Source organism: Esox lucius, chromosome 20 (assembly GCF_011004845.1).
Source record: "Esox lucius isolate fEsoLuc1 chromosome 20, fEsoLuc1.pri, whole genome shotgun sequence".
Classification (NCBI taxonomy): Eukaryota; Metazoa; Chordata; class Actinopteri; order Esociformes; family Esocidae; genus Esox; species Esox lucius.
In genome coordinates, this window is record NC_047588.1 from 30,764,597 (window position 1) to 30,791,651 (window position 27,055).

General features: G+C 43.1%; 2 protein-coding genes across 2 annotated transcripts in view; both read right to left on the bottom strand.

The window, feature by feature from the left end:
* Nucleotides 1–702: 702 nt before the first annotated feature.
* LOC105018901 (NLR family CARD domain-containing protein 3) lies at nucleotides 703–8,364 on the bottom strand. Its single transcript, XM_010884699.4, has 12 exons — nucleotides 8,125–8,364; nucleotides 7,706–7,856; nucleotides 7,447–7,563; nucleotides 6,478–6,576; nucleotides 6,346–6,394; nucleotides 5,906–6,122; nucleotides 3,858–5,646; nucleotides 3,572–3,745; nucleotides 3,315–3,479; nucleotides 1,720–1,890; nucleotides 1,553–1,599; nucleotides 703–1,440 (listed from the first exon to the last, which is right to left on the bottom strand). Exons 2-12 carry the CDS (start codon nucleotides 7,834–7,836, stop codon nucleotides 884–886), a joined length of 3,516 nt encoding a protein of 1,171 aa, XP_010883001.2. The 5' UTR covers nucleotides 7,837–7,856; nucleotides 8,125–8,364; the 3' UTR covers nucleotides 703–883.
* A 91-nt stretch (nucleotides 8,365–8,455) lies between these two features.
* The window catches only part of galnt1 (UDP-N-acetyl-alpha-D-galactosamine:polypeptide N-acetylgalactosaminyltransferase 1), a 46,988-nt gene continuing 28,388 nt past the window's right edge, over nucleotides 8,456–27,055 (bottom strand). The window contains exons 3-14 of the mRNA XM_029115675.2: nucleotides 25,992–26,131; nucleotides 25,712–25,880; nucleotides 20,775–20,941; nucleotides 17,897–18,024; nucleotides 15,545–15,624; nucleotides 14,345–14,515; nucleotides 13,110–13,227; nucleotides 12,407–12,587; nucleotides 11,344–11,483; nucleotides 11,125–11,223; nucleotides 10,848–10,982; nucleotides 8,456–10,563 (exon numbers count right to left, since the gene is read on the bottom strand). Coding sequence (XP_028971508.1) covers nucleotides 10,417–10,563; nucleotides 10,848–10,982; nucleotides 11,125–11,223; nucleotides 11,344–11,483; nucleotides 12,407–12,587; nucleotides 13,110–13,227; nucleotides 14,345–14,515; nucleotides 15,545–15,624; nucleotides 17,897–18,024; nucleotides 20,775–20,941; nucleotides 25,712–25,880; nucleotides 25,992–26,130 — 1,674 coding nt within the window. The 5' untranslated portion in view covers nucleotide 26,131 and the 3' untranslated portion in view covers nucleotides 8,456–10,416. The remainder of the gene's footprint in view (nucleotides 10,564–10,847; nucleotides 10,983–11,124; nucleotides 11,224–11,343; nucleotides 11,484–12,406; nucleotides 12,588–13,109; nucleotides 13,228–14,344; nucleotides 14,516–15,544; nucleotides 15,625–17,896; nucleotides 18,025–20,774; nucleotides 20,942–25,711; nucleotides 25,881–25,991; nucleotides 26,132–27,055) is intronic.

Below are 27,055 nucleotides of genomic sequence, written 5' to 3' on the forward strand. Positions count from 1 at the left end.
CCTTATTGACGTTGGTCATCCCAAGCGTTTACACGGCAGGGAACAGCAGGAATGCAGTATCAGCTAAAACAGAAAATGCGGACCACATTCACGAGCTCATGCTAACACACAGTAAGAAACAATCCAGGTAAATGAACAAAATACATCTCTTACAGGATGTGTGATTAATCAATTTCCACATTAAGATCCAGTGTGACAGTGACCCGTCGTTTGAAGAGCCAGGATATTTTGATTTTAGGAGGCATTTGGGGTTATGGCTGCAGTTTTGAGGCCTATTGGGTGTGTTTAAAGGATTTTGAAATGATCTGCCACATGAGAGGGCCTTGATCAGTTCTAGAGGTTTGGTTGCCAAAAGGCTTATCTGTCATTGTTTAATATCCTTTAACAAACGTTTTGTTGTATAGTATTTCATTCTGAGATCAAAGAGCACCTCATAGCTTAAAGAACCGCTCCTACCCAGTGACTACCATTTTATTATTTCTAAGAAAACGGATAGTTTCCTGAAAACAGAGGTTGGAATGGGCCCAAAAGAACGACCCTTAGCTTCAGAAAAACATAAACCTTGATAACACTAGTATAATAAGGTTTTGTGTAAACGTATTTTCTAAGAAACGTGGTTAAAAAGAAGACTTATTTACACAATACCCAGAGATGTTTAAATACCGCCCCCTGCAGAACACTGTGACACCCTGAGAGACAGAATGAGCATGGATCAAATAGCATTTTATTGGTGTTTAGTCAGTTTTATCCGTGCGTGTTGTTGAGGATTGGTGAGCCCTCAAAGCCACAATGGGTATACATTCTGGACAACATGTTAATATACAAACTACTACGCCTACGGTTAACACGCGAACCACCCAGCCGCAGTCCCAGGCGAGGGGAGTTACTCCTCCCCAGGCTTCACCTGACACAGGGTAATGGCAGAGGCCTTCCAGGGCCACAGGACGGCATATACGGGCTCAGTGAATGTGGTGCGGAACGTGTGCAGGTGAGTCAGCGTGTCTGAGGAGACGCTGTAGAAGGACAGGGTGCCGCCCTCCCAGTCCAGAAACACTCCCACTCTGCGCGAGCGGGAGGACGGCAGAGGGACGGAGGAGCTCTTTATGTTATGGAAGGCGTCACAGGACTTTTCATTGCAGTACAAACTCCAGGACATGTCATTGTAGCCAATAACACAGTCATTGTTCCCTCCTTTCCTAACGAGACCCCTGTATGTCATCCCTACATAAGCTCCATAACCCTCCCACTCTGCCTCCCAGTAACAGCGCCCAGAAAGAGGCTCTCTACACAGCACCTGTGTCCAGTGGTTAAACCTCTCTGGGTGGTCTGGATATTCAATGTACTGTTGTCCGTTGGAATCATGCACCACCTTCCTGTTCCCCTGCGTCAGGTATAGTTGAGGGTGTATGGTGTTGAGGTCAGGCGTGAGCGTACAGGCATCTGATGATGAATCAGAACACATCAAAATCATTTATTATTTGTCATTTGCTGTTTCAAGTCCACTTATGTAATAATTTATTCAGATGTATAAAAACATGATTGTGACCCTTACATTGTCTGAGTGCTGATTTTAACCAGCACTCTGAATCATGTTCCAGACTGAGGAAAAAGCAGAAGAACAAATTGATTATGTGCCACTTCTAAAGCCTGGGTTATGATGCGAATTATGGGCTAGCAGTCGTTTTTTGGTGAATCATGGTGACGTGTTTATCTGTTTACTTGAGTGTCTGCAGTTTAAGGGCTGAATCCTCCAGTAGACTGGAGAGCAGCTTCCCAGAGTCTCCTGGATTATTGTAGCTAAGGTCCAACTCCCTCAGATGGGAGGGGTTTGAGCTGACAGCCGAAACTAAAAAAGCACAACCTTCCTCTGTGACTCCACAAAAGGATAGCCTGCGGAAAGAGGAATCTTACTCTCATACACCATTGTCATGTCTGAAGTAGTACGAGTACAAGGTTATATTTTTGTACTACAGGAGAAGTCCTGTGAGAAAGTAAGTACACCACCTGGAATGTTTATCATGGATATCAAAGATTCAGGAAACAAATCACACCAAATCAATTTAACTTTGACACAATTTCTCCAATAAAAACCAAACAGAATGCAATATCACAGTGCAGATATTAGCTGATGTTGCCCACTTTTTGATAATTTAGCCATTTCTTGTGAATGTGTACCAGTCTTTTACATTTTGGCCCAAACTTATTTACATTATTGCTTCATCTGTATCATGCTGGAGGGATTTCTTGCATTCACAGCCCGCTTTAAGTCCCCCCACAGCATTTCAATAGGATAATGATCTGGGCTTTTATGCAATTCCATAAATATCCATTATTTTCTTTTTGTATTGTAGTTTTGAATTTGTGCATTTGATTATTGTCCTGTTGCAAGATCCTTGTTTGTTTCAGATTTTTGACAGATGGCCTCACATTCTCCTCAATAATTCTCTGTTACAATAATATGGAATTCATTTTTGACTCAATGTCAATTTGGCCAGGCCCTGATGCATCAAAGCAGCCCCATACCATAATGTCACTGGCTCTTTTCAGTTGGTATGAGCTTCTTCTGTTAAAAGGCAGTGTTTTGTTGTCGCCAAACATGGCGTCTGGCATTGCGGCCAAAAAACTCCATCTTCCACTTATCTATCCAGAGCATGTCGAGTACTCTGGTATACCTTGTGTGTTGATTTATTTTGAGAGCTTCTTCTTGACCTTCCATGTAGACCAAGTTTGTGTATTCTCTTACTGACGGTTGACTCATGAGCTTCGACTCACAAAAGAGGCCATGATGTCATCCTGGGGTTCTTAGTGACTTCTATTAGCATTTGGGTCATCTTTTCAACTAAATTTGGTGAGACAAAATGTCCTATGTACATTGCCAGTGGTCTGGAATTTTCTCCATTTATAGATGATCCATCAGCCAATGGAATGCTTCGAATTTCTTGGAAATTGTTTTGTAATCCTGAGTCACAGGTATCAAAAATACTTCTGAGTGCACTGAATAGGTTTTTTGATCATTTGTACAGGTTTTGGTGCCCCTAATTACATATTATGTTATGGTAGAGGAAGGGGTAAACTTAGTATTAACTGTAAAAGTTACAGTTAGATAGTAAACACCCTTTGAAAGATTAATGCTAACTTTCAAAAAGCTATTTTGTTTTGCATATTTAAGATGCACATCCGATAGAACATAAAGTGAATCCAAATTAAAATGAAGGACTCCAGTTTCCGGTATTATCTTAGTAAAAATAAAGAACTCCCCTGTCTCCAAATGTTTGAACTGGTACTGTATATTTGCAACTGCCTCTTACACTTACCTTAGTTTCTTTAGTTTACAATTTGGATTCCCCAGTCCACTAGAGAGTTGTATCACTCCTGAATCCTGCAGGTCATTGTCACTCAGGTCTAGCTCTATCAGATTTGAATTTAAACAGAGAACTGAGGCCAGTGCTTCCGTGTTTTTTATGTAACATTGCTTCAACCTAAAGTGAAAGTAAGAGTGTCATAATTACCTTTACAAATAGTTTTTGACACTTTCAAACAATTTAAACCAATTTCAGAATGTGTAGTTTACTTTAGTTTCTCCAGTTGGCAGAGTGGACTCTTCAGTCCATCAGAGAGCAGCTCCATTCCTGAATCCTGCAGGTAGTTGTTACTCAGGTCCAGCTCTCTCAGCTGCGTGGAGTCTGAGCTAAGAATGGAAGTCAATGACTGACAGCATCTCTCTGTGAGGTTACAACCATTCAACCTTAGGAAGAAAAAAAGACCACCATGCAGTTAAAAATTCAACCCATACATTTCTGCTCAAGGAGGCAGCATTAGTGTTAAGATGACAGTACTGTTCATTTCAAAGTACTTACAGAGCTGTTCTAGAAGCTTTGATTACTGGCAGCAGCCTAACAAGGCCTTCATCAGATTTGATGTATTTCTTCAGTTCAAAAACATCCAGCTCCTCTCCAGAGGTAAGCAACACAAAGAGAAGAGCTGACCACTGTCCAGGAGAGAGTTGTTCTTTGGACAGACGTCCTGAGCTCATGTAGCTTTGGATCTCCTCCACTAAAGCATAGTCATTCAGCTCATTGAGGCAATGGAATAGATTTATGCATCTCTCTGGGGAGGGATTCTCCCTGATCTTCTCCTTGATGTATCCAACTGTTTTCTCATGGATGTCTGAGCTGCTTCCCGTCTGTGTCAGTAGGCCTCGCAGGAGAGTCTGATTGGACTCAAGTGAGAGGCCGAGAAGAAAACGAAGGAAGAGGTCAAGGTGTCCATTCTCACTCTGTAATGCCTTGTCCACTGCACTTTTGTAATGGATGGTTGCAGCTGTGTCTTTTGATGTCTTACATTTCTTGGATACTTCATGTTTAGTCATTAAATCAACAGTGTCATTGTTAAATGAGAGAAACACATACAAAGCAGCCATAAACTCTTGAATGCTTAGATGCACAAAGCAGTAGACCTTCTCCTGTTGCAGGCCAAACTCCTCTCTAAAGATCTCTGTGCATACTCCTGAGTATACTGAAGCTTCTTTGGCATCGATGCCACACTCTCTTAGGTCTTCCTCGTAGAAAATCAGATTGCCTCTTTCAAGCTGCTGAAAAGCCAGTTTTCCAAGTGCCAGCATGGTAGTTTTGTTCCAGTGATGATCCAAAGTATAATCTCCAAGATACTTCAGGCCACTCTGCTTGGTCTGAAACACCATAAATTGTGTGTACATTTGAGTCAGAGTCTTGGGCAAATCTCCACTCTCTGCTTGACTCAACATATTTTGGAGAACTGTTGCAGAAATCCAACTGAAGACTGGTATGTGGCACATAATGTAAATACTTCTTGATGACTTCAGATGCTTGATGATTCTTTTGGCCAAGGTGACATCGCTGATTCTCTTCCGAAAGTACTCATCTTTTTGTGGGTCGTTAAACCCACGTACCTCTGTCACACGGTCAACACATCTCGCAGGGATCTGCAAGGCTGCTGCTGGTCGAGAGGTGATCCAGACGAGTGATGAGGGAAGCAAATTTCCCTTTATGAGGTTTGTTAGCAGCACATCCACTGAGGTTGGCATTGTTACGTCAGACCAACTCTCGTTGTTCTGGAAGTCAAGCGGAAGTCGACACTCATCCAGACCATCAAAGACGAACAGAACCTTGTACTTTTCAAAGTCTATTGCTGATGCCTCTGTGTCTGTAAATACATGATTGAGAAGTTCAACCAAGCTCTGGTTTTTCTTCATCCTATTAAGCTCCCGGAAAGGTAGAGAAAAAATGAAGTGGATGTCCTGATTGGCTTTATCTTCAGCCCAGTCTAGAATGAACTTCTGCACAGAGACTGTTTTTCCAATGCCAGCGACTCCCTTTGTCAGCACAGTTCTGATATGTTTCTCTTGACCGGGTAATGGCTTATAGATGTCATTGTATTTGATTGGTATCTCTTGTGTTGCTGCTCTTCTACATGTCGTTTCAATCTGTCTCACCTCATGTTCCTTATTGACCTGTCCACTTCCACCCTCTGTGATGTAGAGCTCTGTGTAGATCTTATTGAGAAGTGTTGGATTTCCCTGTTTAGCTATTCCCTCAAACACATTCTCATATTTTGTCTTCATGTTAGTCTTGAGTTTACGTTGCCACACAGTAAGCTCACCCAAAATACCTGACAATTTAGATAACATGTTACTGCATCTTTACTCAGTACATCACCAGCTTTGAATAACAACTTGCAAGCAATCAGGTTTATAGAACACCTCATCAGAAAATATTTTGTGATGGAAATATAGACTAAATGATAAAAATAATATTTACTTAATTTATTATTTATTTATGTTATTAATTAATTTAATAACATTTATCACTTATTTCTAAGTGATATTCCTCTGTGAAGGCTTTGAAGACTACAGGAAAAGCACTCTTACTTTTCTCAAGTATGTCAGCAAGCTCTTTGTGACCCATGTCCAACAAGACATGTAGTGTGATCTTCAGAGCTGCCTCTCTGGCACTGGTGTCTTTCTTCTCATCTTTAGCATCCACCACTTTTTCATCTTCTCTTGGACACTCAGAATGTGGCTTCAGAATCCTCTCAAACCTCTTCAACTCATTCTTCACAAAACTTAGGACTTGGGCTTCAACCAACTGTTGAAAAAATTACATTCTATAAAGAGGGGATATATTGGAGTATCTTATCTGTTTTGCTGTATGTTTTGATATACTTTATAATTATACCCAGTCCTCAAGGTTTACAGTGTGGCTGAGTTCCGAGATGTGACCTTGTTAAGATGAAATTAATAAAATTCTGATTGGGTATCTTAAGCGTAAAATATTTTGATTGGTTAAATAATTGCATTTAACAGCTCACTGTGAAAATGGTGGGCAGATCCATTTGATGACTCTGGGGAGACTGGTCACTGAAAAATAAACATGGTAGGAGATCTCATGCTTAAAGAGAAAGGATGTGTTCCAGATGTAACACTGAATGATTAACTATTACCTTTCATCAGTAGAAACATTGTCCTGGCTGAACTCAACTGGAAGACCTATTGAACCGTTGCTCTTGAACACACTGCTGGATACAGCTGAGTTTGGAGTCCTAAATTGGATAATTTCAGTTGATGAAAATGCATTTGTAATTTCCCAGATTGTCTCCTAGATCATATCATAAACATTAGCTTCCCAATATTTCCCTTCAATAAAATGGATGATGAAGTGTCGTCCAAAAACGTTGGAGGCATTTGGGTGCCCAAATGGACTGCAGGACTAAGAGCATGAGGAAATAATTCTCTGGACTGATGAAACAAAAAAATACACTCATCATCTGGCTAATGCCATCCATACGATGATGCATGGTGATGAAAGCATCATGCCATGGAGATGCTTCTCAGCGTCAGGGACAGAAAGACTGATCCGGATCGAGAAAACGATTTAACAGATCAAAATACAGAGAGGGCCTTGAAGAAAACCTGATCCACAGGTCCTTATACTGAAGTGAAGATACATCTTTCATCATGAAAATGACAAAGCAATGCTGAAGAGACTTTGGGACAAGTCTGTGAATTTTCTCAAGTGGTTTTAGCCAAAGCTTGGCTAACCAGATATTTCCCATACATTCTTATAGCATCCGCAATGAGGAATAGGAGAAACTGTCTAAATCCAGGAGTACAAAGCTGGTAGTGGCATACCCAAAAAGACTGATTGCTCCTAAAGGCCCTTCTAGAAAGTACTGAAAAAATTGTTGGAATACTTATTTACAAGAGCTATTTCAGGGTTTTTCAGTTGTTGTTTTTTTTATACAAATTCTTTCTGTACAAATGTGGACTAGGTGTTGGAGAGAAAAAGGTTTGCCCATCTGAAATCGAATGTTTCTTAGAATTTCTTGGGTTCCAGGTCATTTCTGGTCTTTGACTTCGATTTTAGTGCATTCTGCTATTCACAGTTTCTAAAATGCAGATAACATCCTTACCTTTGATCACTGGAAATAGTTCCTTCTTTGAACTCAATCGGAGCACGCATTGAATTGTCACACTTAAAGGACACACAGCTGGCTAAAGATGAGACTGGTACCTCCTTCTGTATTGGCCTTCAACACATAACATACATAATAGTCTCACTGAACCACTGCTTCTCCCTTTTCACAACACAAACTAAAATGCACTTATACCATATGCTATCTATATTAAATTTACATTACAAGGTAATTAAACACAGTCAGGTTGTATTACCCTTTAGCTTCATTGTCAGTGTCATGTTCCTCAAAAACACAATTTTTAGAGGCAGTGCCTCCTTCCTCTGTTTCTCTAGAGAGACTCTTTTTAAAGGCAGTGCCTTCCTCTGTCTCTTCAGAAAGACTCATTTTCGAGACAGTTTCTCTCACTGGGGAAGAAAGAGAGATACCATTTTAAAAAGAAAAATCTCAAATATCTAGAGATCTGCACACGTTATTCCTAATGTTGACGGATAATCCGGTTTTCAGTCAGACATTCAGTAGACAACGTTCTCAAAGTCATGCTTTGTCAAATTCCTGAAACTGCATACAAAACTCGTTTTCTAATAACTGATTTAAGGCAAGACACTAAATTCAAGGTCACCTGTAACAATCTCTTAGTCTTTTGATTGAATAATAAAATAACTCAGTTCCTACCGTGATAAGCTTCTCTCTAATCTTCCTCCAGTGTTTCTGTGAAGTCTGTTGACCCACATTAACTTACAAGTATAAAGAAGTATAAAGACCAGTCCCAACTGACATTTTATAACAGAGCCAAAGTCTGTCTTGGGTATTTCCATTGACTGTTTTATCCAATCACAGAGACAAACTTGTAAATGCTTAGAAATCACTTGACCTTTGGTTCCGGAATTACAGGAATTACATATCACGATTGTACCAGGGCACATAGACATACTTGTGCTTGTCTGTGCCTGTCTGTGCGTGCAATTAGTTTACCACTGAGTACAGATAGAGACAGGAAGCCATGTGATTATTGTGTTGTTCTGTAAACGTTGTCACTTTTATTTCTACGTTTGGATCAGCTCAGTGTGGAAGCTTGGACATCTATTCAATCAGTTGTCAATCGAACAGACCCTGTGACAGATTCAAGCCTTTACAGACGTTCCTCGCCTGTCTCCCAATCAAAACCCACCAATCAGAAATCATACATCTTTATCATACAGTCATTCAAACATGAATCCATCCAAGTATAGCCCCCGCACCCGACCTCCACTGCAAAGACGAGCCAATGAAATGTAAAACCACGTGTAAACCCCTCCCCCCCATTGAAGGAGGTCAAAATGGTTAATGATCGTCAGCATCTCTCCTGCAGTGATGCATCGGTAGTAGAGTGATTAAAAAAAAAAGAATGAAAAAGAAGAGGTAACGCATAATGATAAGAGGAGTTTGAAAGAAAGGAGCGATATGAGTCTCTGGGTGTGGACCAGTGGAAACCAATCTATTTCAGCAGATACAGTCTGGTCATGGACTGAGATTGTGTATTCCACCTTGTGTCCCTCTCCCACAATTGAATAACTACACTAACCACAGGAGACAATGTATGAAGCTGCAACACTGCCCTAACTGACCCCCAGTCAGTCTGTGTCGCACCACTGTGCTGTTTGGGGATATGGAAACAGCATTTCGTAGATCTGGAATCAGTAGATGCTGATAAGATTGGAGTTGGCAGGCTGGAGGTTAGCACAGAGTGGCTGCTTGATACACAAAGGCAAACACGCACACACGCACGCACACACACACACACACACAGGATGGAGCCCTTAATGTATCATCAAGAGGAGGTCACTAGGAAGATATGATAAAGAAGATTAATATGTCAATTTTGTTCAGCTTGTGTGTGTGTATTCACTTCTGGGTTTGTAAGTCTGTGATGCTTAGATCCATCAGATCAGATATGCAGGCCCAGGGCCATGTGTATTAGCGCAATACATGTCTCAAGTTGCCTTCAGACACTGATCGGGGTAAACTGATCCTGGATCTGTGTACAACGGTAACTTAAACCAGTGGCCTTATTAGCTCTATGTTAAACACTTTACCTTAAAGACATAGACAGACAGATAAACTAGAGTCTCTGCTCAGTGGAACTCTCACAGTAACAAACAAAGCCATGTAAAAAAGTCTACATAGAAATCTCAGTATATCACAAACATAGTATCTTGTCTTTAGGAGTGCAGGTCCGTCCATTAGGGGTTCAGTTTGTGGTTCAGCGCATTGAGTTCCTTGGTGCTTGGCTGGGGAGTTCTAAGCCTCTCCGTCTGTTTCTGTTTCCATCTCCATCTCTCTCCAAGTCTCTTTAGGCTGCAACTCAGGGGACGAACACTAGAGGGAGACAGTAACCGCCAGAGGTGCGGCTGTCACAAAACATGCGCGCACACACACATACGCAAATGCTCACTAACACACACACCCTTCCATCCTAAGTTCACCATAAAAAAATTAAATAAAAAAATCAGGAAGAAATAGCCTTCTTCATTTCAGAACACTCACACACACACTTGTACGTTCACAGCGCCCATCCACACAGGCACGCATGCACACAACACACACCAGGCAGTCAGGTAAACATAAGTGATGAGTTTGCAGTATTGGGGAGACCGCCTTGTCCATGAAAGTTGTGAGCAACACAGTTGCTGTCAGTCCGTCAACCTCTCTCTTTAACAGTAAGTCTCTCTCCAGGAGCGGGTCTCTCTTTTAAAACCCCAGCTGTCTTTCTCCCTCTTTCCCGTGAGTCCTGCCACGTGGTCTCTCCCAGCCTCCCGGTCCACAGCAGGAGTGCTCATTGAATGGTACATGGGTGCCCGTTTCATCCATCTATTGCTCTCCTCCTCTGTGTGCGCTCTGGTGTCCGCTGTCCCTTCCTCTCCATCTCGTTCTCTCTCTCCATCTGTGTGTGTGTGTGTGTGTGGGTGGGGGGGGGCTAGACGGTGGTCAGAAGATCTCAGGCAGTGTGACGTTGCGCAGCAGCCACTGTTGAGAGCGAGTGTGTGTGCAGTCTCTGACGCTGGGCACCTGGCTGTCCTCCTCACTGGCCTTGTCCAGACACTGGTTGCTGTTGACGTGTACCAGGGTCAACTTCTACAGACACAGCAGACAGAAAAACAGACCTGGGTCAACTTCTACAGACACAGCAGACAGAAAAACAGACCCGGGGCAACTTCTACAGACACAACAGACCGAAAAACAGACCCGGGTCAACTTCTACAAACACAACAGACCGAAAAACAGACCCGGGTCAACTTCTACAAACACAACAGACCGAAAAACAGACCTGGGTCAACATCTACAGACACAACAGACCGAAAAACAGACCTGGGTCAACTTCTACAGACACAACAGACAGAAGTACAGACTGAACGAACCATGGTGTCATACTCCCAGAGCTGATTTCCTTTAAGGTGGTGACACTTCAACATCATGACAGGACCGTTGAGTTTGGACACGTCTAGGCAGAGATCATCTGTCCTGATCTCCTTATTTGCCGTGTACGAGAACACCTGCAGGGGAGGCCAAAGGGTCAAAGAGGAGGAGACTCAACTCTACACTCTCCTCTTAGAGGAGCTGACAGGTTGCTCAGGTTAATGTCCTCATGACGACAAACACTGAAGCAGGTCTCGTCAGCTCATCACTTGGAGTTACCTGGTTTCCTCCCATGCCATGGCAGTTGAAGATGCCAACTTTCTCATTCTCCTTACGGGCCATGTTGTCCAGACACTGGTTAGTCTCCACGTTGCGGATCTGGTAGGACAACACAAACACCACCAACACTGACCACATGCTCGCTGTGTTTCTGTGCGTCTGCGTACGTGTGTGTGTGTGTGTGTATATGTGTGTGAGGATGTGTGTGTGTGTGTTTACCTCTCCCAGTGAGTAGTAGTGTCGTGGTATCTGGGAGTCAGGGTAGACATTCTCCAGGTACCAGCTGAAAGGTTTACACTGCAGCTTCTGTCTCAGGGAGGAGCGAGACGTGATGTCACCATAGTCCACCTTGGTCACGCCTGGTACACACAACACATGTCGCCGTGGTGACGAGGAGAAAATCTCTGTTTGTTACGGTGTGTTTCAAATCTAATTTGGGTCAGTGATTTGAATGAATGTAAAGGAAAGCAGTGAAAATCAGCAGTGTGTTAGTGGAGGAGCGGTGACAGTTTGTCCTTGTACCTGCAACCGGATCTGTGCAGCTTTGTGTGTGTGTGTGTGTCTGAGATGACAAGGTGAATGGAAGCTATGTAGCGTGAAATTACTCTGCACCCCCACACACGTTCCATTAGGTCACCGCGGCAACAACCCACTGTTAATGGATGACATATACACACACACACACCTCCACAAAGAAGACATACACACACAACCCTCCACAAAGAAGACATACACACACACCCCTCCACAAAGAAGACATACACACACACCCCTCCACAAAGAAGACATACACACACACCCCTCCACAAAGAAGACATACACACAGACCCCTCCACAAAGAAGACATACACACACACCCCTCCACAAAGAAGACATACACACACACCCCTCCACAAAGAAGACATACACACACACCCCTCCACAAAGAAGACATACACACACACCCCTCCACAAAGAAGACATACACACACACCCCTCCACAAAGAAGACATACACACACACCCCTCCACAAAGAAGACATACACACAGACCCCTCCACAAAGAAGACATACACACACACCCCTCCACAAAGAAGACATACACACACACCCCTCCACAAAGAAGACATACACACACACCCCTCCACAAAGAAGACATACACACACACCCCTCCACAAAGAAGGCATACACACACACCCCTCCACAAAGAAGACATACACACACACCCCTCCACAAAGAAGACATACACACACTCCCCTCCACAAAGAAGACACACATGCCCATGCCCCCACCATAGGCTCACCAGGGGAGATGATGTAGAAAAAGTTCTTGAACTCGTCCATCCAGACCTCGGCCAGGCGTCTGTTGTTCTTGTTAATGATCTGTCCTGTTCCCCCTGGGAACGTGTAGGGTGTGGCCTTGCGGAACACGTGACCCACGTGAGAACACGTTACAATCTCCAGCGTCCCTCCGCACTGCCAGATCTGAGCGGATCAAACACACTCCTGTTACAGCAGAGTCATGGACCGCAACGTGATGTGTGAACAGCTCACAGGGAACATTTCTCCAGTACTAATGAGGACAAACACCATACATATACAGTTGAAGTTTGGGTAAAGATTTGGAATATATCTAAGATTAGGAGTTCAGGTAAGGTGGTTGGAATCAAGGTTAGGTTTAGGCACATATCCTAGTGTTAGTTAAGTGAGGACATTAGGGCGGTCTTCACTTTGACAAGAAGCTTTATCTGACTAGGGGTTAAGTTGAGGGTTAGAGTTTGGCTTAGGGTTAGAATTACACTTATTAGGTTTGAGTTTAGGCATTAAGGGTTAGGTTTAAGAGTTAGGGACAGGTTCAATGTATGCATAAAGTTTAGGTTATTGAGGTTAGGGTTAGGTTAAGGTTATGCTTAAGGGTTCGGTAAATTAGTTATTTGGTATTGCCGGTCCTCACCTTGTGGATATGAAAACCTACATGTGTGTGTTTGTGTTTGCATGTATACTCACTCTGAAGGAGATCTCCAGGTTTTCTCCTCCCCAGATATCCATGCCGGCATCATACGTCCCTATCTCCTGGAAATAATCTCTGTCTATAGAGAACAGCCCACCGGCCATGGTAGGAGTCCTGGAGGGAGGGAGGGAGGGAGGGAGGGAGGGGAGGGATGGAGAGAGAGACAGGCGGGTTAGGGTTATGTTTAGGGTTAGGATGAGTTACATGAATAAACACACACGGCTATGTCAAATTGTCTTTATCTTAGCATAGTTCTCAGGACCGTTGGTCCTCACAAGCATAGTAAAACAAGAACACACCCCCACACGTATCCTGGTGTGTTTGTGACATAGATCACACGTTTGTCAGCAGAGGATATCTTCTGAGGCCCGAACGCATTAAGTCAACTTCAGATCATTTTCTTTCCTGTTTATTTCATCTTCATCCATCTCCCTGTCACTTGGTCAGAACTAGGGATATTTTTAACAAGCCCGCTGAGCTTTACGTTTGTTTTCAGACGGCTGAGCAGGAAAACAACCCGCTACAACAGGGCACATAGTGCCACAGCCACAATGGACTGCAAATAGAACAAAACAGGTCCATCTGGGGAAGCCTAGTGTTGGAACACGATCTGAGCTCTGCCTGGTGGGGGGAGTCAAGACTGGTTCTGTTGTTGAACAGCTGGGAACAGGACAGGCCAAAGGAAAACATCTTTCCACAGCACAGAGGAAAAAACAAAACCAAAATCCACTGGAGCTGATAGAATCTGAATAAGAATCTACTCAGTAAGATGTTGTTATACTGACGCTTTTTCACACAGGTCACCTCCAAATACTGGACTAGACTCAACTAGTCTGGAAACCGGGAATGTGGAGCAAATTGACCTTGGATATTCCCAGTTGTATGTGTGAGAAACATGAACAGATGATGAAGGACAAGCAAAAACAAACCCTGGCATTCACGTCTGTATTTTCCCAGTTTTCTTTAACCTCAACTACACAGAATCCCAGCTGCACCATACTGAGTTACATATTTGGCTGAAACCTTTTATATTCCAGTCCAAGCCACATAACTACGTGATTATTAGCCGTCATCCAATACATTCGGAAGCAGTAGAATACTTTGAGAAGGACTAATATTACAAGTCAATCCTCACTGGAGCCGATGAGTGTGTACCCTACGTGCCAGTCTGTGTGTGTGTGTGTGTGTGTGTGTGTGTGTGTGTGTGTGTGTGTGTGTGTGTGGTGCCCACCTGACAGGCAGGGTGCGGTCTCCCTTGCGACGGTCCATCTCTCTCTGTGGAACAGGGTACCAGCGAAAGTTGAGCTTCCAGTTGAAGCCTCCGTAGGTCATGTCCGAACCGGCCATGTACTCAAACGTGTCATCACTGATCACGTCAATGATTGGACACACAACCGTCTTCCTGTAACACACATTTCAACACTTCTCAACACACTGACTGGAAGGTCAAACATTATGGAGTAACCAGCCACCTGAGATCAGGCTACACCTGAGACTTCTAACTATTTTCATTTCAGTCATTCTTCTCATCCAGAACATCTGAAGACCTCCACCAGGTTTGTGGTCTTTTGCTGGGGGTGGTATACAGGGTTGATGTCTGCTCCTACACTACTGTCATGCTGTCAAACACACATCTCCATGTGGTTGAGTTAGCTTTCCAAAAGTCAGCCTTACTAGAACTGAGACCCTGCGTTCATAAATCTGTTCCAACCCTGTTGCTCTCCATTTGTCCTGGACACGCATCTGATTCCTTCTTTGTGAATAGACTGATTTCAAATAATGTCTTTCAGCTGGAATACTGGACACAGGGAAGAGTGTGGCACTTGGAACACTTTGGCAAAAGAAATCAGTTGGTTGTTCTAATCTCAATGCTGCAGTGAAAGTTTGATTCCGGATTTACAGAGTAGAAAAACAATATCTCAGTTTAATAACTAGTTTATCAGCACTTGACCTATTTTACCCGTGGATAATCGTCGGATTCAGTCAATTTGTGAGGTGTTGTTGTCAGAACCTACGCCACCCACACTCTCCCTATGCTGCCACTGACAGGCAGAGAGTGTGTCGTCTGGAGGAGGGTGAAATGAATGCAGCAAATCTATTTATGTGTGAGCATTATATGCATATGAGTGCTATATATGTTTATACTGCAGATGTGAGTGTGTGTGTGTGTACTGTATGTGTGTGTTTGTGTTTGTGTCTGTGTGTGTGTAGTGTATGAATGTGTGTGTGTGTACAATGTGTGTGTGTACTGTATATGTGTGTGTATCTCGGCCTGAGGGCATGAGTAAACAGAGGATTCGTAATTAAGCATCACATAAACAAAGTCAAGCACCCTGCAGATTCAACAAAGCGCTATTGATTTAACAATTGCATTGAGTATTTGTGTGTGTGTGTGTGTGTGGGTCTGAATGTGAATGTGTGTGTATCTTACCTGTCTAGTTTGATGCGGGCCAGCAGAGGTTCTAGCCACCCAACAGTGCACTCACAGTGAGCATCCAGAAAGGTGATGACCTTCATCAGAACCAAACAATACATCACTATGGAACAGTCACAACTGGAACAGTCATCACTATACCATAAACACTGTCAAACAACTGGAACAGTCTTCACTATACCATAAACACTGTTTAACAACTGGAACAGTCTGCACTATACCATAAACACTGTCTAACAACTGGAACAGTCTTCACTATACCATAAACACTGTCTAACAACTGGAACAGTCTACACTATACCATAAACACTGTCTAACAACTGGAACAGTCTACACTACGCCATAAACACTGTCTAACAACTGGAACAGTCTTCACTATACCATAAACACTGTCTAGCAACTGGAACAGTCTTCACTATACCATAAACACTGTCTAACAACTGGAACAGTCTTCACTATACCATAAACACTGTCTAACAACTGGAACAGTCATCACTATACCATAAACACTGTCTAACAACTGGAACAGTCATCACTATACCATAAACACTGTCTAACAACTGGAACAGTCTTCACTATACCGTAAACACTGTCTAACAACTGGAAAATTCATCACTATACCATAAACACTGTCTAAAAACTGGAACCGTCATCACTGTACCATAAACACTGTCTAACAGCTGGAACAGTCTACACTATACCATAAACACTGTCTAACAACAGGAACAGTCTACACTATACGATGAACACTGTCTAACAACTGGAACAGTCTACACTATACGATAAACACTGTCTAACAACTGGAAAAGTCGTCACTATACCATAAACACTGTCTAACAACTGGAACAGTCTTCACTATACAATAAACACTGTCTAACAACTGGAACAGTCTTCACTGTACCATAAACACTGTCTAACAACTGGAACAGTCTTCACTTTACCATAAACACTGTCTAACAACTGGAACGGTCTTCACTATACCATAAACACTGTCTAACAACTGGAACAGTCTTCACTATACCATAAACACTGTCTAACAACTGGAACAGTCTTCACCATACCATAAACACTGTCTAACAGCTGGAACAGTCTACACTATACCATAAACACTGTCTAACAACTGGAACAGTCTACACTATACGATAAACACTGTCTAACAACTGGAAAATTCATCACTATACCATAAACACTGTCTAACAACTGGAACAGTCATCACTATACCATAAACACTGTCTAACAACTGGAACAGTCATCACTATACCATAAACACTGTCTAACAACTGGAACAGTCATCACTATACCATAAACACTGTCTAACAACTGGAACAGTCTACACTATACGATAAACACTGTCTAACAACTGGAACAGTCTTCACTATACCATAAACACTGTCTAACAACTGGAACAGTCTTCACTATACCATAAACACTGTCTAACAGCTGGAACAGTCTTCACCATACCATAAACACGGTCTAAAAACTGGAACAGTCATCACTATACCATAAACACTGTCTAACAACTGGAACAGTCTTCACTATACCATAAACACTGTCTTACAACTGGAAAAAAGTTGTCACTATACCATAAACACTGTCTAACAACTGGAACAGTCTACACTATACCATAAACACTGTCTAACAACTGGAACAGTCTTCACTATACCATAAACACTGTCTAACAACTGGAAAAGTTGTCACTATACCATAAACACTGTCTAACAACTGGAACAGTCTACACTATACGATAAACACTGTCTAACAACTGGAACAGTCTTCACTATACCATAAACACTGTCTAACAACTGGAAAAGTTGTCACTATACCATAAACACTGTCTAACAACTGGAACAGTCTTCACTATACCATAAACACTGTCTAACAACTGGAACAGTCTACACTATACCATAAACACTGTCTAACAACTGGAACAGTCTTCACTTTACCATAAACACTGTCTAACAACTGGAACAGTCTACACTATACCATAAACACTGTCTAACAACTGGAACAGTCTACACTATACCATAAACACTGTCTAACAACTGGAACAGTCTTCACTATACCATAAACACTGTCTAACAACTGGAAAAGTTGTCACTATACCATAAACACTGTCTAACAACTGGAACAGTCTACACTATACCATAAACACTGTCTAACAGCTGGAACAGTCTTCACTATACCATAAACACTGTCTAACAGCTGGAACAGTCTTCACTATACCATAAACACTGTCTAACAACTGGAACGGTTGTCACTGTAATATAAACACTGTATATCAGCTGGATCTCAGCTTTACATCAACATTGTTACACCCAAACACACACACACACACACACACACAAATACCTGTCCAGTGGAGAGTGAGGCTCCTTTCAGACGAGCTCTGATCAGTCCAGACCTCTGCTCCATCCTCACCACTCTGACTGGAACCTCCATCCTCCTCACATACTGCTCCAGCGGACGCTTCAGGAAGTCTACAACACACACACACGTCAACACATGCACACACACGTCAACACACAGACGGGCTCAGAAACAGACACACTACTTCTGTACACGACTTCTCTTATACCAGCAGACTTACAGAGGAAGTCTGATGAATCCGTCCAGTGTTTGCCTGTGTGTGTGCGCACACGTGTCTGAGTGTGTCTGAGTGTGTCTGAGTGTCTGGTGCGGTTGGAGTTGTAAGTGATATTCCCCCTGTCAGAGAGCATGCACTCAGAGGTTAAAGATATCACTCTTGTCACTACGCCCATCTCGCTCTCCTCCCCCATCATCCATTTTCCCTCCCCCTCTCATCTCTCCTTTTTCCCCATCTCCTTCTCCTCGCCCTAACATCCCACACTATCTCCCAACATTACCCCTGTCATCCTCTGGTCCACCCTGTCATCCATCTCTCCTTTCACCCCCCTCTCCTCGCTTTCATCCCTCTATCCCAGGAGGTCCGATGGGGGAACAGAGGGGGGTTGGCAGGAGGTTGGGGTAATAAGAGAGTAATCCCTGCTCTCGGGGCATTAGGGACCTAATCTCCCCCAAACAGGGATTAACAACACAGCACTGGGCTAAGCGGCAGAAACAGCCCTTTAACACACAGACAACAAAAATCAAGCATGTAGTCACACGCAAGCAGACAGGCATTGCTCATACAGTGGGGAGAACAGGTATTTTATACACTACTGATTTTGCAGGTTTTCCTACTTACAAAGCATGTAGAAGTCTGTAATTTTTATCATAGGTACTCTTCAACTGTGAGTGACAGAATCTAAAACAAAAATCCAGAAAATCACATTGTATGATTTTTAAGTAATTAATTAGCATTTTATTTATTTTATTAGCATTTTATTTATTTATTTTATTTTTTAAGTATTTGATACATCAGAAAAGCAGAACTTAATATTTGGTACAGAAACCTTTGTTTGCAATTACAGAGATCATACGTTTCCTGTAGTTCTTGACCAGGTTTGAACACACTGCAGCAGGGATTTTGGCCCACTCCTCCATACAGACCTTCTCCAGATCCTTCAGGTTTCCAGGCTCCATCCAAAGATTTTCTATTGGGTTCAGGTCTGGAGACTGGCTAGGTCACTCCAGGACCTTGAGATGCTTCTTACGGAGACACTCCTTAGTTGCCCTGGCTGTGTGTTTCGGGTCGTTGTCATGCTGGAAGACCCAGCCACGACCCATCTTCAATGCTCTTACTGAGGGAAGGAGGTTGTTGGCCAAGATCTTGTGATACATGGCCCCATCCATCCTCCCCTCAATACGGTCCTGTCCCCTTTACAGAAAAGCATCCCCAAAGAATGATGTTTCCACCTCCATGCTTCACAGTTGGGATGGTGTTCTTGGGGTTGTACTCATCCTTCTTCTTCCTCCAAACACGGCGAGTGGAGTTTAGACCAAAAAGCTCTATTTTTGTCTCATCAGACCACATGACCTTCTCCCATTCCTCCTCTGGATCATCCAGATGGTCATTGGCAAACTTCAGACGGGCCTGGACATGCGCTGGCTTGAGCAGGGGGACCTTGCGTGCGCTGCAAGATTTTAATCCATGACAGCGTAATGTGTTACTAATGGTTTTCTTTGAGACTGTGGTCCCAGCTCTCTTCAGGTCATTAACCAGGTCCTGTAGTGTAGGTCTGGGCTGATCCCTCACCTTCCTCATAATCATTGATGTCCCACAAGGTGAGATCTTGCATAAAGCCCCAGACCGAGGGAGAATGACAGTCATCTTGAACTTCTTCCATTTTCTAATAATTGCACCAACAGTTGTTGCCTTCTCACCAAGCTGCTTGCCTATTGTCCTGTAGCCCATCCCAGCCTGGTGCAGGTCTACAATTTTATCCCTGATATCCTTACACAGCTCTCTGGTCTTGGCCATTGTGGAAAGGTTGGTGTCTGTTTGATTGAGTGTATGGACAGGTGTCTTTTATACAGGTAACAAGTTCAAACAGGTGCAGTTAATACAGGTCATGAGTGGAGAACAGGAGGGCTTCTTAAAGAAAAACGAACAGGTCTGTGAGAGCCGGAATTCTTACTGGTTGGTAGGTGATCAAATACTTATGTCATACAATGTGATTTTCTGGATTTTTTTTTTAGATTCTGTCTCTCACAGTTGAAGTGTACCTATGATAAAAAAAAGACTTCCACATGCTTTGTAAGTGGGAAAACCTGCAAAATCGTCAGTCTACTTGTTCTCCCCACTGTACATACTATTCATACAAAGAGCAAATTAGGGAAAAGCCCATATACAGCCCAAACAGACATGTAGGGAGGATATAGCACAAACAGACATGTCGGGAGGATATAGCACAAACAGACACGTCGGGAGGATATAGCACAAACAGACACGTCGGGAAGATATAGCCCAAACAGACATGTCGGGAGGATATAGCCCAAACAGACATGTCGGGAGGATATAGCCCAAACAGACACGTTGGGAGGATTTAGCACAAACAGACACGTCGGGAGGATATAGCACAAACAGACACGTTGGGAAGATATAGCCCAAACAGACACTTCAGGAGGATTTGGCACAAACAGACATGTCAGGAGGATATAGCCCAAACAGACACGTCGGGAGGACATAGCACAAACAGACACGTCGGGAGGATATAGCACAAACAGACATGTCAGGAGGATATAGCACAAACAGACACGTCGGGAGGATATAGCACAAACAGACACGTCGGGAGGATAATGTACACATGAGTGTGTATTTGTTCACCTCTTTCACTAGCGTCGTCCACCAGAACGATCTCCTCCAGCAGAGACTTGGGCGAGCGGTCGATGACAGAGCGTACGGTCCGCAACAAAGTGGACCAGGCCTCGTTGTGAAACACAATCACCACACTGGTACGCGGTAGATCGTCTGGATACAGCTTATTCTTACAGCTACGGACAGAGAAATATATATATATATATTTTTTAATAAATATATATTTGTCATCTTCCACTTGCAATGTAAACAAATGTTTCCCATGACAATCAAGCCAATACATGTCATTTATTTGATAGAGGGGGATGGAAAGAGTGGAGATTGGACACTACAAATGAAACATATATGTGCTGGGAGAAAGGCTTATTAGGGATGTTAATTAGTGAGTGAATGATAACTGACTCTATGAGAGAAGAATCAGTCCCACTCAGCCCTCTCTCACTCACACTTAAGCACGCAACATACAGAGAGAGATACAGAGATGGATACAGAAAGACTCAGGGAAAGAGATACACAGAGAGAGATAGAAACACACAAAAAAACACAAAGTAAACTTGAATGCTATTTGGATCTAAATCGACAGTACACAGTGGCAGACTTCCTGAACACTCTGTCTGATCACAATCTGAGAGAGACACTGACGAAGTACAGACTCAGTGAGCACAAGCTACTGTAGCCATAGAGATAAGCAGACACAGACAGACCTGCCTGCCCAGGGATGAGAGGGTATTCACATTGTGCCCTCAGAGAGAGGTGGAGACAGAGCTGCACTTTTTATTACATTGTGACCAATAAAAAGAAATGAGACAATATATTCCCCAAAATGCATAAGAAATATACAGAATTTTAGAGCCTACCAAATTAATTGCAGCCAAATATGTGAAAACCTGCCATAAGACCTAATCATCTTTTTATGTTTTTTTGTGTGTACTGTATGTGTGTGTATATATTTTTACTTATATATTTACCCTCTTTCTTGTCATAAATATATATATTTACCCTGTTTACTTAAATATTTACCCTGTTTCTTGTCATGCCAATAAAGCTTTGGAAAACTGAAAAGAATGAAAATGGAGATAAATACAGAGGGAGAGAGACAAAGATAGATAGAGATACAGGGAGAGAGATACACATAGGGAGAGAGATAAAGAGACAGAGAGACAAAGATAGATACAGAGAGATACAGGGAGAGAGATACACAGAGGGAGAGACAGATACAGAGATAGAGACAGAAATGGAGAGAGAGACAGAGATAGATACAGAGAGATACTGGGATAGAGACAGATACAGAGACACAGAGATACAGTGATAGATAGAGACAGATACAGAGACACAGAGATACAGTGATAGATAGAGACAGACACAGAGATACAGTGATAGATAGAGACAGATAGAGGTACATAGATAGATACAGAGAGCTACAGACAAAGGGAGAGAGACACAGAGAGGCATTGGTACAAAAGCCAGACTGAAATTTCGCACTTGGAATTTTGTAGAAATATCCTTGGTGTTTACAGAAATTCCTCTAACTTAGCATGTGGGGTAGAACTCTGGGGATTCTCTTTAGCACTCCATATTGTGAAAAGAGACAAAACATTTTGGATTTACCTAACACAAAGTGATCCAGAATATTATCATCAAAAGGCATTAATGTACAAACATAACCACGAGAGTGACCCTTTAAAGCAGTTAGCCCAGAAGCATCAGCTAAACTTAAACACATTAAAACCTCTATCCAAAATGCTTACACTAAATACTGGCAAAATGTAATTAAATGTTATCAAAAACTTCAATGTTACCAAATTCGAAATAGAGATATCAAGTTAGCACAACACCTTGTACACATTAAAGAATATAAAAAAGAACTAAATAATGTATAGACTCAGTGACCATAGCCTGGCTATAGAGACAGGACTCAGTGACCATAGCCTGGCTATAGAGACAGGACTCAGTGACCATAGCCTGGCTATAGAGACAGGACTCAGTGACCATAGCCTGGCTATAGAGACAGGACTCAGTGACCATAGCCTGGCTATAGAGACAGGACTCAGTGACCATAGCCTGGCTATAGAGACAGGACTCAGTGACCATAGCCTGGCTATAGAGACAGGACTCAGTGACCATAGCCTGGCTATAGAGACAGGACTCAGTGACCATAGCCTGGCTATAGAGACATGACTCAGTGACCATAGCCTGGCTATAGAGACAGGACTCAGTGACCATAGCCTGGCTATAGAGACAGGACTCAGTGACCATAGCCTGGCTATAGAGACAGGACTCAGTGACCATAGCCTGGCTATAGAGACAGGACTCAGTGACCATAGCCTGGCTATAGAGACATGACTCAGTGACCATAGCCTGGCTATAGAGACAGGACTCAGTGACCATAGCCTGGCTATAGAGACATGACTCAGTGACCATAGCCTGGCTATAGAGACAGGACTCAGTGACCATAGCCTGGCTATAGAGACAGGACTCAGTGACCATAGCCTGGCTATAGAGACATGACTCAGTGACCATAGCCTGGCTATAGAGACAGGACTCAGTGACCATAGCCTGGCTATAGAGACATGACTCAGTGACCATAGCCTGGCTATAGAGACAGGACTCAGTGACCATAGCCTGGCTATAGAGACAGGACTCAGTGACCATAGCCTGGCTATAGAGACAGGACTCAGTGACCATAGCCTGGCTATAGAGATAGGACTCAGTGACCATAGCCTGGCTATAGAGACAGGACTCAGTGACCATAGCCTGGCTATAGAGACAGGACTCAGTGACCATAGCCTGGCTATAGAGACAGGACTCAGTGACCATAGCCTGGCTATAGAGACAGGACTCAGTGACCATAGCCTGGCTATAGAGACAGAACAGCATAAAAAACATTGGTGGTTAGAGAAGATTTTGTAAACAGTGTGATTCAAGAGAAGTTGAAAATGAACAGCACTTGTTACTTCACTGCTCTAAGTAAAGGTCAAATCGAGATATATATTTCCTGAAAGTTATTAATAGTTTTAACTATCTGCTGAAGAGACAATGGTGCATTCTCTTAGCACCCAGAATGTAGATGATTGTTTTTCAGAATGTTTGAATATTTTTTGGTATTTATTTATGTTTATTCTATGTAAAACTGTCTTTTATTTGGTATACTGTATTATTTATTTCTTTTTTTTGTGCTTTTATAGGTTCATTTTATTTATTTATGTACTGTATCACTATTGCTACTTACACAGGTTTGCTTAGGCAACAGTGGCCACCATCCATTCACGCCAATAAAGCATGAAAGGATTGAATTGAATTGAAATTGAAATGAATTGACATGCAGAGGCAGAGATGGAGAAGCCTTTCATGATGAAGTGCAGTACAAAATGCTGTGGCCCAGGAACAATGAGCACCAACCCAGAAGTACGGACAGATCAAAAGAGAATCATTTTATCATTCATATCCTTTTCATGAATTTCTGCATACTTTTGATTCCACATGACTTAGGTTTCACAATTCCCGAGAACATTCAACTCCTTATTTCACCAGAAACTCCTTAAACTCCATATTTCTTCCGCCCATCAATACGTCCTGATCTCCCTTCTTCAATCTCCCTCTTTCAAAATCTCCTGCTCCTCCCTCCTCCCTCCCCTCACAGTGAAAGAGAGAACAGCCAGAACACCTTCCCTCCTCCAGCTGTTCGGACTATGGAACCTATTACCTCACACACAGGTTGCTCTAAAGGCACTGTTCTGTCTGGAGAAAAGTCAACTCGGTAACCCTTTATTTGGGTACTCAATCTGTAAATGTGCTACAGACTATCAACAACATTTTAATAAACTAGATACAAACACTAACCCTAACCATAAACCTCACCCTGTCCCTAACCCTTTCCCTAACACTTAAACCGAACCCTAACCTTAACTTTAGCAAGCCTTCATGAGTTAGTAACTGTAAATTATCTACAGATGGTAATCTTTACCATCCAAATAAAGTGATACTGTTAACTGAACATGGACTGAAGTAGAAATGTCCCAACTTAAGTCCCTGTTTTATTAACTTTAGTCAACTTAGTCTGCATTGGGCTCTGAAGGAGGGTGAATCAGATGTTTCACATTAAAAACAGTGACCTGTCTTTGGAGAATGTTCCCGTCCCTCCCAACACACACACACACACACACACACACACACACACACACACAGAATTACATAACCCCGACCGTGTGCTACCATGAATTTCCAGACATGATCTATGCTAGAAAACCAAGAAGAAATACCAAAGAATTAAGAAAAAAACTAAACCTAAACATAAAATAAAGGCAGTGTAGACAAATAAATACTGCAGTGTAATGAGGTACAGCCTATGTACGAGGTAATGCTTTGTGGGGGATATCAGCATGGAATACAGCCTGGTTCGGTTTAAACACACACACTAACAGCAGATCCAGCCAGAAGGTGTGGTTCTGGAAACAGCCTGAGTAAGGCTGGTGTCAGTCAGACCCAGCCAGCAGGCTAAACCCACCCAACCCACCTTCCAATACTAATTGAGTTCAATAAAAGCATCAGGCTATGGCTGTGATTGAATGTTTTGTCTGTGACTAGGTGTGTCCTGCCCTCCAGCCCAGCCACTGCAGATATTGACTAAGTCTTTTCTGCTAATTGGAAAAGCAGGTAGACGGAGACCAGCCTGGGAGAAAACACACTCAGCAATCAAATAAAGCTCAGAGAGAGAAACACATTTTACACAGCAATGTGCACGGTCTGTCTGTAAGCTCTGTGTGTGTGTGTGTGTATATGTATGTCCAATGAAACATATGGAGTGAGCCAACGTGGTGCCTGCTGCATAACAGGAGCAACATCCTTCTACAACTTACATGGCAACGATCAGGCGATAAGTCCCTATTGATGGTTATATTAATAGGTGATCAGTGATTATCTCCTGACCACATGTAATCCATCCTCACCCCTCCAGGCGAACGTCGGGCAGGGTTCGGTTGAGAGCGATCATCTCTGAGGCCATCAGGTTGAACTGGTTGATCTTAAACATCTCCTTCATCTTCTCCTGGTTCTCCTTAGAAATCACCACAGGTTTACCTCCTTCTCCCGGGCCGTCCCTGGGCCTGGCCACCGTATCTACACATCACAGGCAGACAACACAGACGTGCGCGTGAGTGGGAAGTGCGTGCGTGTTACTCTGTGGTTTAGTGTACGTGGGAATGTGTGTGCGTGCGTGCTGGTGCTCACCGTCTCTACCGGGCAGGCCCCTCTCCCGCTTGTCGTCACACTTGTTACACTCACTGAAGTAGAGCAGGATGAACATGTCCAACATCACCCACACCAAGGAGGTGGCCAGAACCACCTTACAGTAGGCAAACCTCCGCATTCTACACAGGGCCCAGAGAGGAGGGGGGTCATTAGACACACGGCAGGAAGGAGTGAAGACCACCTTCCATAACCACCATCTGGTCGTTCCTTTTACGCACACACAGCAACCACACACCGTAGAATGAACAGAACCAACTCTGTGTCCCCTGTCTCGTCGTTCTTTCCTCCGCTGCCAAAACCATACCCAGAAACTAATCTCTCAGTCTTCGTCTCTCGGCGTCTCTCTCCGTTCCGCCCTCATTCCCAGCCTTTCGCTGCCTCTCTACCAATGACTCTTTCTGTCCTAATACCCTCCATTACTGCCTCTTTTTTTTGTATCTCTTTTTATTCTCAGCTCTTTTTCTAAAGGTCACCTCGACACTTTGAGAAACAGCCCAGGATATATGCAGTCGTCTCTCGTTTGTGTTTGAGTCAGGGATAGCACAGTGATGTCTAAATTTGTAGCAGACACACAACACCTCTTCCTGCTGCAAACAGAAGAGCACAGTGACTCTCACAGATCGACCAACCTCATTGCTTTGTGCATTTAATAAGCATCAGACAAGCAAACGCACGCCCGCGTCTGAGAAAGTAATTGCTTTTCATTGGCAGCCAGAATCAGTCAGATACAACTACATTAAAATTCATCTGCACCCCATCTCTCTACTCTCCCACAGCCCCTCTCTGTCAGTGGGCCTTTCTTTCTATCTTCTCTGTTTCTGGTCACTCACTGCCTCTCCCTCTGTCTCCCTCTTTTCTCTCTCTTCCTATCGCCCTCTCTGGTTTCATCAGGAGGAATGTAAAGACATTCTTCGGTCAGACATGCCAATGTGGCCTCCCCTCCACAGAGTTAACAGTGACTAAACAGATGAGGCCAGCGTGTCTCAGTGTCAGAGTCTAAAGTTACCCAAGTTATTTTCCTCCTAAGAGCTCCCGGGCTTACC

Excerpts from the sequence above, each read along its gene's own strand:
- LOC105018901 (XM_010884699.4), bottom strand. The coding sequence starts at position 7,836 with ATGAGTCTTTCTGAAGAGACAGAGGAAGGCACTGCCTTTAAAAAGAGT. Across the intron at positions 5,647-5,905 it reads TGCTGACATACTTGAGAAAA|GTATTTTGGGTGAGCTTACT; the intron begins GTAAGAGTGCTT and ends CTAAATTGTCAG. Across the intron at positions 1,441-1,552 it reads AAAATCAGCACTCAGACAAT|ATGCCTGTACGCTCACGCCT; the intron begins GTAAGGGTCACA and ends ATTCATCATCAG.